The 17,442-nt window shown below is 40.9% G+C and overlaps 2 protein-coding genes across 5 annotated transcripts; one reads left to right on the top strand and one right to left on the bottom strand.

Moving 5' to 3' along the window:
* Positions 1-209: 209 nt before the first annotated feature.
* Positions 210-6,643, bottom strand: cdip1 (cell death-inducing p53 target 1). Its single transcript, XM_070848464.1, has 6 exons — positions 6,521-6,643; positions 5,514-5,571; positions 4,297-4,446; positions 4,024-4,170; positions 2,845-3,121; positions 210-1,563 (listed from the first exon to the last, which is right to left on the bottom strand). The coding sequence occupies exons 3-6, from the start codon at positions 4,370-4,372 to the stop codon at positions 1,452-1,454; spliced, it is 612 nt and encodes a 203-aa protein (XP_070704565.1). The 5' UTR covers positions 4,373-4,446; positions 5,514-5,571; positions 6,521-6,643; the 3' UTR covers positions 210-1,451.
* Positions 6,644-8,733: 2,090 nt separating this feature from the next.
* mgrn1b (mahogunin, ring finger 1b) lies at positions 8,734-16,976 on the top strand. 4 transcript variants are annotated; one of them, XM_070847883.1, is made up of 17 exons: positions 8,734-9,074; positions 10,402-10,520; positions 10,619-10,707; positions 10,800-10,946; positions 11,502-11,619; positions 11,831-11,897; positions 12,093-12,136; positions 12,226-12,273; positions 12,737-12,805; positions 12,904-13,063; positions 13,191-13,300; positions 13,629-13,843; positions 14,105-14,216; positions 14,301-14,346; positions 14,428-14,532; positions 14,865-14,910; positions 15,174-15,293. In XM_070847883.1, exons 1-16 carry the CDS (start codon positions 8,987-8,989, stop codon positions 14,903-14,905), a joined length of 1,578 nt encoding a protein of 525 aa, XP_070703984.1. In that variant the 5' UTR covers positions 8,734-8,986; the 3' UTR covers positions 14,906-14,910; positions 15,174-15,293. The 4 variants fall into 4 exon arrangements, with proteins under 4 accessions (XP_070703984.1, XP_070703983.1, XP_070703982.1 ...); XM_070847882.1 differs by having other exon boundaries at positions 11,831-11,939; XM_070847881.1 differs by lacking the exon at positions 14,865-14,910 and having other exon boundaries at positions 15,174-16,976.
* The last annotated feature ends 466 nt before the right edge of the window (positions 16,977-17,442 follow it).

Here is a 17,442-nt window from a genome sequence, read left to right as displayed (position 1 = left end):
AATGTCACAATGTCGTTTTGCAAAATGTCTGATACAATCATTTATTTGAAGCTTATTCCTAGTGGAGAGATCACTATTCAGTATTAGTCAGGTGACATCTTACTTCTTATCTAACATGCATCTGAGCAACGCAGGTACTCTTGAAGGAACGATGCCGTATTAGGTTTATGTGATGACGGTGCCACCGCTGATGTTTGCCAACATGGTTATTTTTTTTCTATTTTAAACTAGCTATCTGTTTACTGTGGCACCGATCAGAACAAGACAATCAGCCAGCGGTATCAGTGAGAAGATAATCTAGAGTGGAGCGGTGCATCAGACGGAGACACAAGATAACTAATGTCATGCAGTGTGTCTCCATCAGTGTCGGTGAGACTGCCTGCCAGCTCTACTTTAAGTCTACTATACTCTGAGTAAGTGCATGTATGGTGGGATTCACTCAGCTAACAACAAACCAAAGCAAAAGCCATAAGTATACGCTGCTTTTACTCATGAGATGCCACTCTACAGTTTTTTTGTTTTTTTTTCTTTAAACTTAAAATCAAAAGTCTCTAGAAGACTAATGATAGCTGAGGTTAATCGTTTTCAATGCATCAGAGGGGGAAAAGTGAATTCCAACTTAAAGTGCAAATCTTGGCTTTATTATCAAAGTTCGGTACATCGTGGACTGAGGGCATTAATGCAAAACAGCTCAACCGTCGATCACTGAACACTTTGTGACCTCTGATTGAAGCCCAGAAGATTAATAAGTATAGCAAGTTAACACCAATCTTGGGCAAATCTTCCCAAAGAAGCAAATACATCAGTTTATCGAGCTGAAAATGGTTCGTTAGTTTGCTCACATTCAAAAAGGGATTATGATAAAAGGAAAAAAAAAAATAAACTAGGTCTGTTAGAACAAAATTATCAGACATGGACAAAAATGTTCACAGTTCTCAAATATTAACTTGTTAAAATATTGGATAAAATATGTGAAATAAATAGGAAAAAAAACAAGAAGGCTAATCTAGCATTTTTAACTTCTCACAGATGATTTCAAATAAATAAAGTGACCGTTTTTACAGCTTTCTCTAACTGAAGCCGTTTGCCTTTTTTTTTTTTTTTTCCTTCATAAACGTGTAACATCACAAGCCTTGTTTCCATTTTTCCAGACAGTATCAGATGCACCTGCTGCCTATATCCATCCCCGTGGATGCTTTAGTGACCTACATCTTCTGTAGTTCAGTGAGATTTGTACATTTCAAATGCATGTTTATACATGAAAGAATTATGCTTAAGATATATACAGTAAATATTCTGTGAACTAATGAGAAAACTGCACTTTTAACAATTTAAGAGGGCTACACAACACTTTGCAAAAATGAGGGGAGAAGCCTGTCACTACCAGCAGGAGGAGCTGTGACTTTGTTTGTGTGCATGTACATGTCTCTGTAGCATACAGCTGTCGGTGGTTAGCATATACGCTTGTATGTGTAAATGTAGCCCTTACAGTAAGGGCAGGTGTGTGTCACATCCTTAAGGTCGTCAATCAGACAGGGAATCAAGCAGCAGCCGAGATCACACCTGAAAACGAAGAGCAGACAGACGAATACAGGTTACACACAGTTATGTGCCCAGAAAAGAGGAAGTGGGTGTTTCAGCGGAGAGAAAAATACTTTTTTCTGAAGAAACACACAGCCGGATTCAGGCTAGGGTTGGGCTGATGTAATATCAGACCTCAAACCGGTCTGATAGTCACGCAGACTGGACCAGACAGGAAATTATCAAATTTTACCACAAGATGATACAAGTGGCTCCAGAGTGGAACATATGACAGTGTAGTGCAGCGGCGCCTCGATCAGGACAGCTGAACCGCCATTCAACCTTTCCTCTAATAAAGATTAACACCACAATAAAAAAGGATGCTGAACTTGCTGACACAGGAATCAGGCCCACAGGAGGCGATCAGCAGGGTTGTGAGGAAAGTGAAAGTTCGCAGCAGGTGTCTGTTCCGCCCAGCTGATCTTTGTTTTTGGCCTTAGGGGCTAACACGGCTAATGTTAGCATCTGCCATGTGTGCGCAGCATCTAAAGTCTGACTTTTACCAGATAAAACCTCGTACAGAGCTTCATCCAGCTCGTCTGTCTGTGCGTTAGTTCTCAGGGTTTATCCAGTGAAATCGAAACCATCAGTTCTCAGACAGTGACGGTTCCTGTAAAAACCTTAAAACCACGTTAATCATGTTGTACGCTACTTTTTAAGTTTGACAAGTGCCAGCTTAAGTCGGTTTGTGTTAAATCAAACCAGCTTAAGCTCTTGCACTGAAACCGGACCTGCAAACCTGAAAACTGACCTAACCCTACTCAGCAAAGCTCCTGTGACAAGAGAAACTTAAGTTATAGTTGTCACAGCTGCTGTTGTCCCTGCCGAGGGATCCTGAAGGAAGTGAGTGAGTATTTGCATCCTACTGGAGCCGACATTACAGGCAGCTCTGTGTGTGTGCACAATACACAGCAGACTGAATGAAGAACAAGCTAGTAAAACTCTGTATATGGCTTCATATTCAGAGCATGTTTTGTCTTCTACTGTTTTAATTTGCACGTCACAACATGAATAGGTGCCTTTGCTTTGCATATAAACAGGTGGGTGAGTGTGAACTAACAGAGTTTGACTACTGGTGAAAGGAGCTCTGTGTATTTCAGAACTGCTGTCAATTTTAGGTGTTACTTTCTTTAGTCTCGTGTGTGTGTGATGCGTATTAATAGAGCAGAGGGTGTGAAGCCAATAGAAACGTAGCGACTGTTAGGCGACTTTAATCCATCTGCCGTCTGACCTCTTTTCTTTTCTGGCCTGTGAGTTACTTACCCTACAAAGAAGCAGAAGAGGCAGAAGAGTGTGTTCATGAGTCCGACATCGTGGGAGATGCGGGTGATGATTGCCTGCTGGCAGTGCGGACACACAGTCTGCACCGGTGAGGTCTGGAACATTTCCCCCTGCAGTACGGTCACAGTGGTGGCTGCTCCTGGAGGAGCCAGGACGGTCGCTGTGTGACCTCCCATGTGGACAAAGTGACTGGGACCGGGACCCATCTGTCCTGGCATCGGGTGAGGAAAGTGACCGGGCGGAGGTGGATAGTGGCCACCTGTACAGGAGGAAATGGCATTTAATATGCTGTATTTGTATGAGTTAAAGCACAGTTTAAACATGTACTGATATGACGGGACACACAATTATCTATCAGTGGCGTGGTATGGTCTGTTTGGATCGGGCCGATTGCTTTTCTTCTGGAAGAACCGCTCATCCAATCGACATCGCACTCGACGCCGTACTTCTTTGGGTCCTCAGAAATACGCCTGCCAAGTGTGAAGTCGATCGGACAAACTGTTCTCGAGATGCGCAAACAAATCTGAGGTAGACAGGCCGCCATATTGGACAGCTCTAGACAGGCTAAATGTTTTATTTCAGTGATATCTTTAACATTTCACATCCAAATATCTTCACACTCTTCACTGCACTTCCTCAGGTCCCGAGCCACACGCCTGCCAAGTGCGAAGTCAATTGGAGGAACAGTTGTTGAGGAAAACAGACTCCTGCCGTAGTTATCGGGGTTTTAAACAGGAATTTGATTTGTTAGTGTGAGGAGCTCACAGTGATGAGGCATTAGCCAAGAGGAATAAACAAATTAATGTCTTTCATGACCTTAAAAAAAAGTGATCAACAATAAATCCAGCTGACTCATGTTCAGGCTGCCACACCAGCTGTGATTTAAACATCCATCACTGCAGTTCTGTGTAGCTTTTTAGCCATTTTATACTCTCAGTTCTGGTTTCCAGCTCCTACAATATGAATAACAATAATAATCACATCACGTTAAGTGACCAAAAACATGGCTTCATCTGTCTAAAAGTAGGGAATCACTTATTAGCAACAGGCGCTGTGTGTGTGTGTGTGTGTGTGTGTGTGTGTGTGAGTGTGTGTGTGTGTGTGTGTCCACATGCTTTGATGCTTTAGGTGTTAATTTATATCCGCAGACTGACTGAGCACCTGGTGGTGGTGGAGGCATTGGCATAGGCATGGGTCCTTCTCCAGGGACATGCGGGGGAAGGAAGCCTGGCTGTGAGGCCTCGTAGGGTGGAGGACCGTAGTCTGGGGGCAGGGGTTGTCCCTGTATAGGTGCAGTTCTTACAGGAGCTGTTTCACATGTGATAAAAGAAAGAAATGACACTGAAATCAGGAGCGCACTACAAATAATCCTACAAATGTATCAGTGAGCGCCAGTTAACATTCACCACAATCCTTCATGTGTAGTTTTCTTACCAGGTTGTCCATTCTTCTCCTCGATGAGTGGGGCACTGGGACCTCCAGGGTACGGAGGAGGAGGGTCACTGGACATACTGGCCGGATGTCTGTTCAGGGAAAGGGGTTGGACACGGAGCTCCCCTCACAACTCTCCTGTGGACTTTTGTTCTGTGAGAGAGAAAAAAAAAACACCCATGCATAGTCAGAGTCCCGTGGCTCATTACTCTCTGACACAGACTGCTTCCAAGTCGTAAAACGTTCCAACAACAGTCCGAGTCGCTAATGAAGTACGTTGTGTAACTGCTGCTGCACATGTGCCACACGTTTCAGGATAAGTGCAATGAAATGCAGAGGAGTTTTAAGCAAAAACTGAGGTTTTTTGGGGGCTTATTTGTTGCCCTGGTTTATCAGAGCACTGCCTGATATTGTTGAGAAATCAAACAATCCAAAGCTTAATACAAAACTGTAAAATACTTCATATCTGTAGCCTGTTTTTGTGCAAAGCTGATGAATTAACTGATGTTTTGTGGGGAGCATTTCATATATTCTATCATGAAATGTTGATGGATGCAAGTAAAATCAGTCGACAATCCAGAAAAACAGATGATCAGCTCAGCAAAAGAGGAATCAACAGCTACTTTAGAGGGCGGGAAGACAACAACACTACAAGTAGGAGCTTGCTGGTTCCGTCTCAGGGGTTAAATTTCAGCAGGAAGCTTGACTTTCACTCCATTTAAATAATACATGCAGTGGCTGAAAGAACACTCAACAAATATCTTCGAGAATCAAATGTCTAGGACTTTACAGTAAAGTCTGCTATGCTATTATTCAGAGAGCTGTAAAGAAACGTGATCATTTAACACAGCAAACAAAGAGGTCCGTGAAACTTCCTGCAGCTTAAAAATGTGCTTGTGAAAATGCTTTCCACGTGTAACAGATGGGCAGGCTCTTCCACTTTCCATCTGGTGAGTCAGATAAGGAACTTACACTAAAAAAAATAAGAGTAAAGCACAGAAGTGTGGGTCGTTACACTTCTGTATGAATCTACACATCCCGATACAAGGATTCAATAACAGAAGACCTGTGTACGATCTAAAAAACAGCCCTGAAATAAACTCAAAATGTGTGAAGCATTGTGTTTAACTTCCTTGAGACTGTGTGAGTGAGACATTGCTGCTGATCCACTAATACTAGGAATAATACTAATAATAATAATAATAGGAAAGAGAACATACCTGCTACAGAGAAAAGAAGGATCCCACCTGAGGAATCTGGAAAACCACAGGCCACAACCTGTTTTATTGAAATAAACATATATTTCTTTTTTTAATGAGGTGAATCTGCAATGATAGACAACATCAGAACAACTCAGATTAAAGTGACTACAGAGATTTAATGTATTCTGACAATAAACAGGAGTTGATTGAGTAATTTTCCAATAATAAATGATATTAAAAATTAATAATATCACTTTAGTGGCTGAGGTATTAGACAATTTAAAAACAAAAGTGAAACACTCTTGCAGTATTATATAATTAATGAAGAGTTGCTGCAAGTCTCTGGTAGAAAACAGCCTCCATCATATCTGCTGGGAAGAATCTCCCATTCAAATCAATGCTAACGCTTCTCAGCTAACCAACAACTAGCTGGTGGTTTTATTTAATCCTTTCTCTCATAATCCAGCTCAAAGCTACTTGCACAACTAACCATGAATAACTTAGTTACGTAATGAAGGCAGTCGGAAGTCAGTACTGATGTCCACATTGTTTTAAGACGCTTATTTAATGGATGAATCTGACATTATCATCATTATTATTAACGTTAACTGGACCGTTAGCTAACGGGATTAGCGCGGAAGGATGTCACCGTTAACTGAGATTGGCTAATTGGCAGCTCACGGAGAACTTGTCTCATCTGGCTCTTTTAAATAAATTCAGGAAGGACCACGAGTGTGTGATTGTTTGCACTCAGCTGTTTTCGGTAACTTAGAAGACGAGGACGTGTGTTTGTCCAGTTTTAGGTTTCAGCTAAAGCAAAGCAAAGCATGTTTGCTAGCTGACGTTAGCTTGCTAGTTAGCTAGCTTGCTAGCTAGCGCCGCCATTCTAGACGCAGAAACAGCTGACTGGAAATAATGCCTGAAACTTGTAAAATAAATGGACTAAACGTCTACAGCATTGTGAAACACTGCGTCTGGTCTCGGCTGTAGCGGCGCAGGTGTCAGTGTGCTAAAAGAGAAATTACCTGTTTTCTTTTTTTTAGCGAGAAGCGCAGCCTGTCCGCGGTGTTACTGAAGTAGTTTGTTTGACGTTTAAGCTCCGACCCTCCGGATGAGAGTCAACATCCGGATTCATTACGATTTATCCACACGACGCCGTTAATTATGATTTATTCACACATACACGGGATTAATCAGCATGAATGATTGCTGACAAATGCTCGTTATTAACGTTATTATAGTTACTCCCACAAGAAACACTAAGATTGTGCAAACAAAAGCAGTAAAACAAGTATTCTGAAACCACATGTCACATTAGTTTGTTTTAAGTTTCAAACATGATATTATGTTATAAATAAATAATGAAAAAAAAAAGATAAATCTATTAGATAAAACATAAATAAAGCTAGAAAATGCATTTATTTTGAAAATCATCACCGGAAATGTTCTATCGGTGCTTTGACGCTGGTTTAACACATGAAGCATGTAGGCACCAAATCAATACTACTTATAAAAGATATTTATATTGATGAATGAAACTGATTATTAGGTTATTGAGCTGTTTAACTAACAGCAGGTTGATCTGGTTTTTACCAGAAGATTCCAGGAGGATATAAAGGTTGAACTGAGTGTATTTACAGTGTTTACTGCCCCCTAGTGGCCACAATAGGAACATCACTATGTTAAATTCATGGCTAACATACAATGCTAATAAATCCTTATCAATATCAATTTACGAGTCGTTATTTGTGCTATTATTAAAAATAATTTTTAAAAAAATTGATGGTGATTGATATTTTTCTATTTATACATCTATTTTTTTTTAAATCCTGAAGCAGCATCGAAGGTGAAAGGAACTTGAAACTTGTTTTTATCTGCACTTATGACAATAAAACGACTGAATTAAAACGATTGAGTAGAATAAAAGGTGATTGATCTGTATTGAGTTTTTACTGCCCTCCAGTGGACACAGTGAGGAACTGCAACAGTATTTAATAGCTACAGCGATATAAGCATAAAACTAAAATAAGCAACAAATCATTAGCGTCTTTATTAAGAATAACAACAATAGAATCAATATTGGTGATTAATGTATTAATAAAAATGTAAAGAAGTCTACTGAGAGGACTATTGATTATTTAGAATTGTGTTTGCTGCCATCTAGCGGTCACATCTAGGAACTGCAAAAACAGTTTTTTTTTATCAAGCTGGCGTCAATTAAAATATTAAACAATGGTGCAACTTCCGCTAAGTACTTTCAAAATAATGTGATCAAGCCAAATTTGCATCAAATTGTCAATTTCATTATCTGTTAGAGGCCACAGTTGGAAACAACATCTCCACGTCCTTCAGCGGGAATGATATAAGTATTTTTTTTATTTGTCACTCACAGTTAGCACTAATGACGTCCATAATTGTACTAACACGAGCCACATAATGTTATCAAAACAATGGTAGATAAATACTCAAGTCTTCTAAAGTTTTAGTTTGATATTGTATCTTGTAGTTAAGGAGTTTAAAACATGTAAATAAGTGTAAAGCTATAAAAAATATAAGTGTTTAGCACAGATTAACTCAAGAATGAGGACAAATTATTACCCTGTAGTGGTCACAGTGCGGAACTACACTAAAGTCTTGTTTTTCTTTTTTACATCACACTAATAATGTAATTTACATGTTGATATAAATCATTTATTAAACATTATGGTGTGTAAAATAATCCTAATTGTTATGACTGTTGAAATTAGCCACAAATTGAATATTGAGCGACTGTGTTTAATGTTGCAGTGTTAAACTAGAGGTCACCACAGCCACCAAACCTTCACCACATCAATACAATAATTAGCAATATAGATAATACTGCTGTTATTAGTCTTTAATGGCACTAATAATGAGCTAAACATTGATTTTACATTGATTATGCATTGATAATAACACTTGCAGTTCTTCTCTATGACCACTAGAGGGCGGTGATAATTCACGCCTCCACTCATAAATCATCAACTTAATGTCGCTCTCCATCGTGCATAAAACCACATTAACCCTTCGGATAAACACGTGGGGTGTTGTCAGAGACTCCATCTACTTTATTCCTCCATCTTTTAGTAAAAAACCTGCACCGACGCCCTTGCGCTGACCCCTTCCCCTCCTGACCTCCTCCCCGCCGGGCGGTCCCACCGCACAGAGCGAACGCCCCCAATCTCTCCTGGAATCAGCCAATCAGGTGGCTCCGCTGCTGCGTTAGCATAGCTGTGGCAAAACAACAGCCCGTCCCTCAGTTTGCTTCCTGTTAGCATTAGCACCCACAACATTGCCAGTGAATCCTCACAAACGTGTTAAAATGTCAAATTAACGAAAGCGTTTCTTTCTGGTTGATGTTACCTTTGTTTTTTGGGGTTAGTGGACGCTGAAGGCGGAGCTAATCGGAGCTGTTAGCTGCCGAGCTGCTGGCTAGCTAGCTATAGCTAACATCGGCGACCCACCAGAGGAAGATGGGGTCCATCCTGAGCCGCCGAATCGCTGGTGTCGAGGATATCGATATCCAGGCCAACTCGGCCTATCGATTCCCACCCAAATCTGGTGAGTGATCGGCGGTGTTGCTGAACTAGGATGTCCTTTAGAGTCAGATCTGCTGCAGCAAGAGCCGAGCGCACACTAGCTAGTGAAGTTAGCCTCGAATTACTTGTCTATTCTGTTGATTAACATCAGCTTAGTAGTTAGTTAATGATTGGAAACACGTATGAGCCTGTAGGAATGTGACTTTTTGCTGCCAATAGGTCACAAGACATTTAGGAAATACTGTGGCATTATTGTAGTTTCATGTAGCGGACACTGTGCCCCTGCCGAGACCTGTCAGGCCAGAGCAAGTTGGTTTATTATGAAGTTTTTCCAGCATTGTGATCATAATGCATGAGGCTTTGCATGTGCAACAACAAAACCGAGTGTACAGATTTCCATTGGCAGCTTTAGCCGCATTAAATTGATGTTACAAGACCTGAGGGACAGATGACATGTCAACAAATGATGATCAGCCTCCAAAACAAAAGCCCCTCAAGGCTAATCTTCCTGTTAGTGTGCTGTTTCATAGGCATTCAAAACAAGTCTGTCTTTGATTTCATTACACATTCAGTTTGTTATGAAGATATTTATGGCATTATGGAGAGAGGAGTGTCAGAAACTTGACTCAGTTTACAGCCCATAAAAACCAGCAGACATGTTATTGTCACCTGGTCATTAAACCTCCTGGATCTCAGTGATACACCTCCAAGGATGATGTGGTGCTAATGAAGTTACTGGAAATCTGATTTTCTTGTTTGTAGGTGATCAATACTTATTTTATTATTCATTACGCCTTCTGCTGAATTATAGAAATACATGAAATGTAAAAAGAAAAACTTCCAACTGCATTATTAAATATGGAAAATGCTTAATTTTAACAGTTGTGTTTTCAAGGTTTGTAAAAGGCTCAAATTTGCATAATGTACTCTTTGAAGAGTCCTTTTTTTTTCAACATGAACCCTAGGAAGCATTAAATAGTTATTAAATCAGTTAACATGAACAGCTGGTTAAATAAACAGTGACAAATGCAGTGATTGCTGTGGGTATGAAGGAAATCTATATATTGTTTTACAGTTTTTGTAATAAAATCTAAATGTGATGATTAAGCCTTCAAGAGCCTGAAATGTTTTTCAGGCTTAGGTGCCTTGAAAATGCTTGAATTCAGCTGTTAAAAAGCTGCATGAACCCTGCTCATGCTCTCATACGCTAAAAAAAACAAACCTGTGTTGCTCCAAAGAGTCACTATACATCACACTTCAGCCAACAGTATGTTCAGCTGAACCATTTATTTTTACGGAAGGGTCTTTTGAAGTAACTGCATATGAATTGAGTTTTCTTCCGTCCTCAGGGAATTATTTTGCGAGCCACTTCTTCATGGGAGGAGAGAAATTCGACACGCCACATCCAGAGGGATATCTGTTTGGGGAAAACATGGACCTGAATTTTCTTGGAAATAGGCCAGTGCAGGTGAGAACAGATGCTTCTCCATCCCAGTTATTTTAATCATGTGAGGATTCAGCGCTGCACCGTAAATATCCTCATTCACGTTGTTATCGTTTCTCTAGTTTCCATATGTGACGCCTGCACCCCACGAGCCTGTGAAAACCCTGAGGAGTCTGGTCAACATTAGGAAGGACTCTTTGCGTTTGGTCAGGTAAAGTCAGCCACAATACAAACCACAGGAAAGAGTAAAGAGAAGAGTTCCCACTGTGCCGACCTGATGTTTGTTAAATCTCCTGATTTTAGGTACAAAGACGACTCTGACACACCGACGGAGGACGGTGGAAAACCAAAGGTTCAGTACGGCGTGGAGTTCACCTTTGATGCTGATGCTCGTGTGGCCATCACCCTCTACTGCCAAGCGTTTGAGGAGTTCTCCAATGGGATGGCAGTGTAAGGATTTGATCTCTTTTTGTGCGAGTCAGATGAAGATTTAGCTACCAGTAGCACAAAAAGATGAAGTCTTATCTCAAAGGTTGTTATGTCTCTCTGTGACAGGACCAGCTGTCCAGATTTTAACCAAACAAACAGATGAATCTAACTGACTCACAAGCGTCGTTTTAGTGGAAGGCGTCGTGCCGCAGACATTTAGACTCTGTTTAATGGGTGGGGGTGAGATTCAAGCCTCGGAGCACAAACACTAGAATAGATACGGCGGGTCCTTAGCAACCACCAGTCGCCATGGATACTGCAGATAAGACTTAGACGAAGATGAAAGTAATATTTCGTACTGAAGTTAGTGTGTCATGATGAAACTGAAAGAGGATACATGCTTCCGGGATCAGAAAGCTCAGATGTCACTGCTGCTGCTGCTGCTGCTGCTAATTGATGACTGTATTGAATATAATGCCTAAAGATGGCTTCCTTACTAATACATGTCTAAATGTCAGTGTGTGATGTTGTGAGTCCTTCCACTTATCATCTTTCTGTGTAACAAACTGTGTGCAGGTACAGCCCAAAGAATCCGTCACTGGTCTCTGAAACGGTGCATTACAAGCGAGGGGTCAGCCAACAGTTCTCCATGCCGTCTTTCAAAATAGACTTCAGCGAGTGGAAAGAGGAAGATGTAAGTATGTGCAGCAGTTACTAAGTGGAGTTTGTTACAGGATCACTCATGACAAAAACACATAGTGTCCCCTGGGGTTGGTTTTTGTCTGTTAATATCCTGTTTTCTCTTTCACTGCACAATCTTTGACTGACTGCACACGTAGATGCATGTCCTCTGGTCGTAACCGTGTCTCACTGGATAATAAACTCTATGTGTCTTTCCCTTAAAGCTGAACTTTGACCTGGACCGAGGAGTGTTTCCCATGGTAATCCAGGCTGTGGTTGACGAAGGAGACGGTAGGTTACTGGAGCCGCAATCAGGACAAAGTATCTTCTCTAGTGAGTTTGGCTGGACAGAAACAAAAGGCCCATTTATGAAATAGTGTGATTCCATATTACTGTTCTATGTCACTATAGTTCATGAATTCTGTTGTTAAATACACATTTCGGTTAGCATCCATATTAATGACGATACTGTGTGTTCTTTTCAAGACTGTCTTGGACACGCTCACGTGCTTTTGGCAGCCTTTGAACGAGTATGTATACATGTAAAGAAAAATACTTCTAGTCTGCATAAAACAAGTTTTTACAGAAGCTACAAATATGTTTGTTTTCCCACCTCCAGCACGTTGATGGCAGTTTCTCCGTCAAGCCTCTGAAGCAGAAGCAGATCGTAGGTTTATTTATGTTCTTACTTCAATACTTCCTTCAGCAAACTATTAAAGTTAGAAGTGGAATCTGTGGTGCATGTCCTCACTTTGCTTTAATGAATTCATTTTTTTTAATCGCCCTAAATCCAAGTCAGTATGCAGATAGTGTATGTGCTGCAGCAGGTTGTTAATGCCTGGTAGGATGTTTTAGTCAGAGCGTCAGTGACCCTCTCACACTCATCTACAGCATATGAAAAATCTGTGCCGAGACCCCCGGGAGTCTGGCAATAACGCAGATCTCTAAAGTAGACGCTGAGTATAGACTTGGATAACAAAAAACTCAAGTAATTTCATGTTAGACAGATGATTTAAATTCTCATTCCTCTCTGCAATTTAAAAATATGAGGGTAAGACAAGACAGTGGAGAGAAATGTATGTTTTGAGTTCTTGGACCTCGTTGTGTATGACTGTACTGTGTGTTTGTAGGTGGACCGTGTGAGCTACCTCTTACAGGAGATCTACGGGATTGAGAATAAAAACAACCAAGAAACCAAGGTTTGAGTGGGAATATTACCATATACAGTAATCGCAGGGCTGTTAAGGTTCATCAGTGTTTTATTTGTGTGAATTTTCTTTTTTTTTTTTTTCTCCAGCCATCAGATGATGAGAACAGCGACAACAGCAACGAGTGTGTTGTCTGTCTGTCTGACCTGCGAGACACACTCATCCTGCCCTGCAGACATTTGTGCCTCTGCAACTCCTGCGCAGACACTCTGCGTTACCAGGCCAACAACTGTCCGATCTGCCGGCTGCGTAAGAAGTGTTACACTATTTCAATAAATTCTGCTCTTTAAGGTGTTTTATTAACACTGGTCAAAGTTTGGCGTAATGACTTCACATTGTTACTGTGTTTAATTTGACCCTGTTTGCCCCTCACCAGCCTTCAGAGCCCTGCTGCAGATCAGAGCGGTGAGGAAAAAGCCAGGGGCTCTTTCTCCTGTGTCCTTCAGCCCGGTTCTGGCTCAGACTATGGACCACGACGAGCACTCAGTAAGTCCCGTACTCATCTGTGTACAATCAGTTAAAATCTGCTAAAACTGGCTAAGATGTACAGCAATATCCAGGGAATACTGGGCAATACAGAGTGCTGCAGTAAAAACATTACTGTGAGGTTCAGTATTGGAAGAGATGAAAGTCACTAAATTAAGCTCACTAAAAAAGTCAAATAGTGAGACGAACATCTCATACAAGCCTCGTAGCTTTCAGGCTTCAGAAAGCAAGACAAACTGTTGCATTAGCCACCAAAAGCCTATTTTCTGGTGCTCTATATGAATATGCAGCCATGTGTTTATCAGTCTGTGTCCACGTGTCTTCGCAGGGCACAGATTCAGTCCCTCCAGGCTTTGAACCCATCTCGCTGTTAGAGGCTTTGAATGGTCTGCGGTCAGTGTCTCCCGCCATCCCATCCGCCCCCCTCTATGATGAAATCAACTTCTCAGGGGGTGTGGGAGGTGACAGCAGACAGCTGAGCTCCCCGGAGCATTTAAGTGACGGGAGTCTGCAGAAAGGCAAAGTCAGCAAGTCACCTGACAGGTAATGTTTTATTAATCATTAGTTAATAGTTTAAGTAATCGGGTTTGACCAGGAAATGTGTAACATTGGTGAAACATCACTTTACATTATGCTTGGATATAATAATGTGGTGTTCAGTTACATTTCTCAGTAGAAAATTGGTTTTCTTCCACAGAGGGCAGGTTTATCGTTAGTTTTTCAAAGGTAGTTGTGTAATTAGAGTGAAAATCTGTCCATGTTTTTCTGTATTCATGCATTTGTTTGTCTTGTCTCCCACTCCAGCACCCTTAGGTCTCCCTCCTCCCCCATCCAGGAGGAAGATGAGGAGAAGCTGTCCGAGATGTCTGATGCTCAGCCACACACGATGCTGTCCAGCAGCCCCGCCCCCACAGACGTAAGCCACTGCTTCAACACTTGACTCAAACTTCGACTCTGTGGCAAACAAAAGTTTTGACAAGTTCCTTTGTTCGTCTTCCAGGCCACAGCGACAGAGGACGTGGCAGAATCCCTGTCTCCAGATGACGGTGAGTTCTGTGACGCTTGAAAAGATTTGTTGCCGTTGAGAGTTTCAGATTGATTGACATTTACTCTCCTGGGTGATCCAGAGGACAGGATGCATTCTGGAGGAGACATCCTGCAGGACTGCAGCAGTGAACACAGCAGCTTGACCAAAACGGAGAGCGACCCACCGGGCGACTTATCTCTGCCAGGTGAGAGAAACCTAGCAAGAGAGATCTTTAAGCTCCTGCAAACAGGAAAGAAATAAAAGAAGAGGAAGGAGTGGAATATGCACTATGTATATAATCTCTTTATTTATAAATCCATACAGTAAATTGACTACAAATCGTCTGATTCTTGCTTTTTCTTTGACTTCTTTCTAGTTGATGAATCTGTTCTGGTTCTCCACTGTTTTTCTTCTTAAATCCAAGACTCGGCTGTGATTGCCTGCGCTTGGCATCTAACCTGTGTGCTTCTCTGTTTCCTAACACTCCTCCTCTGTCCCCTGCCACCCTGTCCCTCCGTGCCACCTCACTTTGGGCAGCTCTAGGTCCTGATTCCTGCTCTATTGGTATGGAGGAGTAACTGTGGTATGTAGGCTTTCCTGTCTGCTCTGCTTCTCTTTGTTTGAGGTCTACTGCTCTTACTCCTGCTCCCCATAAATATTTCCGCAGTCATCTGTCGCAGCTAGAAGAAAAAAACAAGATCCAGCAGGAGTTATTACATAAAGTTTTTAATGCAGACATCTTATCAAGAATAACAACCATTTCTTATGGGCTTCTCTGTTTATTTGAATTCTAGTGGAAACTTCGCTTTGAGCCATGTTGCTTATCTGTTGCTTCTTCCTCTCCAGGGTCATCAGAGTCAACAGAAAGCCTGAAAAGTCAGAGCACCAACTGCTCCAGCCAGCCTCTCCTGTGTCCCTCGAGCAGCCTTCATATGGAGGATGAGCACCTCAACCCCTGACTCTGATCCAGCCTTCTCCCTCCCACCCACCAGGACAGATTTATGCTTTAAAAACATCACCCTCTTTTTCTTTTACCTCCCCAACCCTCCGCTTCTGTGAGCTCGTCCACCAAGACGAGGGAGGACTGATTATTCTCTGGCATTCGAAAAGAAATTTGACTCCCGCAAAGATGCTTCTAGTACTTTACTCTATGACTGATGTTTAAAAAGAAAAAGATATTGTTTTCCCGGCTTTGAAAACATTTCGTTAACCGTCAGATGGTGTTCAGTTGTGTGTCTTGGCCAGAGTTGTGGTCTAGTAATGTGGATTCCTGAGATATTTCACTACCTGTCACGGTGGTGCTTTTAAGCACACTTACTTTAAATTAACTCTGTATCAACTGCGTGACACTAAATTCAGAAGAATTTATAAATACAGTTTGTGTTTAGATATTGTATTCATCGGTGACATAAATTAATAACTTGAGAACTTGTTTTTCCCAGTCAGGTTGATTTGGAGCAGAAATCTGAAAACATTACTTGTGCGTCTGTGTGTCCATTTGAAGTGATTTTGCACTCCAACTAAATCGTTTATAATCCATTCCTTATAACAAGAGTTTATGATGAGATTAGTTTTCTGCAAGTCTTAAACATCTACAAGTCAGTTTTTTTTTATTATTATTATTTCAAATGATGTGATATCTGTGTATCATAACTGTACTAGAATCCTGTGTAGTTACTTCCAAAATTGTATACTTGCGTATTACATAGGGGGAAAAAAAATCCTGATATTGAAGTAATGGAACTATATTCAGTTAACATGCACATTATTAAATACTTGGATAATCGAAAAGAGCTACAGATTCATATCCTAACAGCTGAACTCAAAGATAGCTAAAGCCTGCAACAAGCATAGATGCTCCAGCTACATGTATGCTGACTCAGTTTGGCACAGCAAGTGTGCTTGTCGTGGATGTGGCAGATCTCTCTACAGTCTTTTTGTGGCAATGCCAGTGTCTGCTTCTGTGGTGTAGCTGCAAAAACAAGGGGGTCGGGTGTTTGTGTGGCTGCAACGTCTTTACTTACCTCGGCCCTGTATGTGTAGCGCCCTGCATTTAGATCTATGTGCCTTGAATTGATATGGCTGCCTGCATTGGACATTAGTGTTCTTATTAATGCTACAATATACAAGTTTTCAGCCCGTTGACAGGATTTTCGATGCTGATGTACAGAGCCTTTTTTTCTATCGCAAACTTCACGCTACTGGAAAAATGTATCTTGTTATTGCAATATTAAATTTTACTGTTCATTTACTATGTCATGGCCATGTATCACCATCAGTTATGCATTTAATCTTAGTATTTAGGTTCAAGTGGATTCTCTTAATGTGCGTTTCAGTGGAAGGACCACATCCAATGCAATAAATGCTAATTTGCATTTTAATAATTGGGCTAGCATTTGCATGTGAACTTGTAGAGGCTTAAACCTCTCACGGCTTTTAAGTGACATGGTTATTTTGTCTTTCCCCCTTCCTCTTCTGTGCCATTTCAACTTGACACTGTGCCTTCCTGTTCCTGTTCTGACCACTATTGACCTGGTATCCAGGATAACTCCACAGTAGGTGGCTTGTGGCTCTCTGTAAAATCGATACCTGTCTTTCCTCGTGTGTATAGCAGCATGTGTATAACAATAAAGAAAAAAAGACTCAGTACTTCAACTGCATTTGTTCTCTGATTCTTATACAGAAGAGTTTGGACCACACCAAAATAAAATGTGTATGATCAATGTTATGTGCAGATTACTATTGTTTTATTTTTTAAATTTGTATTTAAAATTCAGTCGTCTCTTCTTGTAAAAGTGAAATTTATGATTCAAAAAATGCTAAATTAATTTAATGCATCACTTATTTTGATTGCTAGTCTGTAATTTTTTATTTGACATATTTTGATTGAAATTAGTTTTTTAAGGCAGTAACTTCAAATTAATACCACAAGTTATTGATAGGCCACATATCAGTGCTCCTCCTATTTTTTCATTAATTTAATGAGGGTTTTTTTTTTTTCCAATAGCCTCATGTAATATGATGCACTGACGCCAAATCAGTACCAGAAATTATTCCTATTTGTGTACTAGAGTGTATTAGATTTTAATTTTTATAAATTGTTCTAGAAAATTCT

Source organism: Pempheris klunzingeri, chromosome 17 (genome assembly GCF_042242105.1).
Source record: "Pempheris klunzingeri isolate RE-2024b chromosome 17, fPemKlu1.hap1, whole genome shotgun sequence".
Taxonomy (NCBI): domain Eukaryota; kingdom Metazoa; phylum Chordata; class Actinopteri; order Acropomatiformes; family Pempheridae; genus Pempheris; species Pempheris klunzingeri.
Note: the sequence above shows the minus strand (reverse complement) of the source record. Positions and strands in the feature narration are given on the sequence as shown.

Bases quoted from the DNA above. Each gene is read 5' to 3' on its own strand.
- cdip1 (XM_070848464.1), bottom strand. From the start codon at position 4,372: ATGTCCAGTGACCCTCCTCCTCCGTACCCTGGAGGTCCCAGTGCCCCA. The intron at 4,171-4,296 runs GTAAGAAAACTA...CATGTGAAACAG, and splicing joins GGAGAAGAATGGACAACCTG to CTCCTGTAAGAACTGCACCT. The intron at 3,122-4,023 runs GTGCTCAGTCAG...CCTCCTGTACAG, and splicing joins AATGCCTCCACCACCACCAG to GTGGCCACTATCCACCTCCG.
- mgrn1b (XM_070847880.1), top strand. From the start codon at position 8,987: ATGGGGTCCATCCTGAGCCGCCGAATCGCTGGTGTCGAGGATATCGAT. The intron at 11,940-12,092 runs GTGAGTTTGGCT...GTTCTTTTCAAG, and splicing joins AGGACAAAGTATCTTCTCTA to ACTGTCTTGGACACGCTCAC. The intron at 13,064-13,190 runs GTAAGAAGTGTT...GCCCCTCACCAG, and splicing joins CTGTCCGATCTGCCGGCTGC to CCTTCAGAGCCCTGCTGCAG.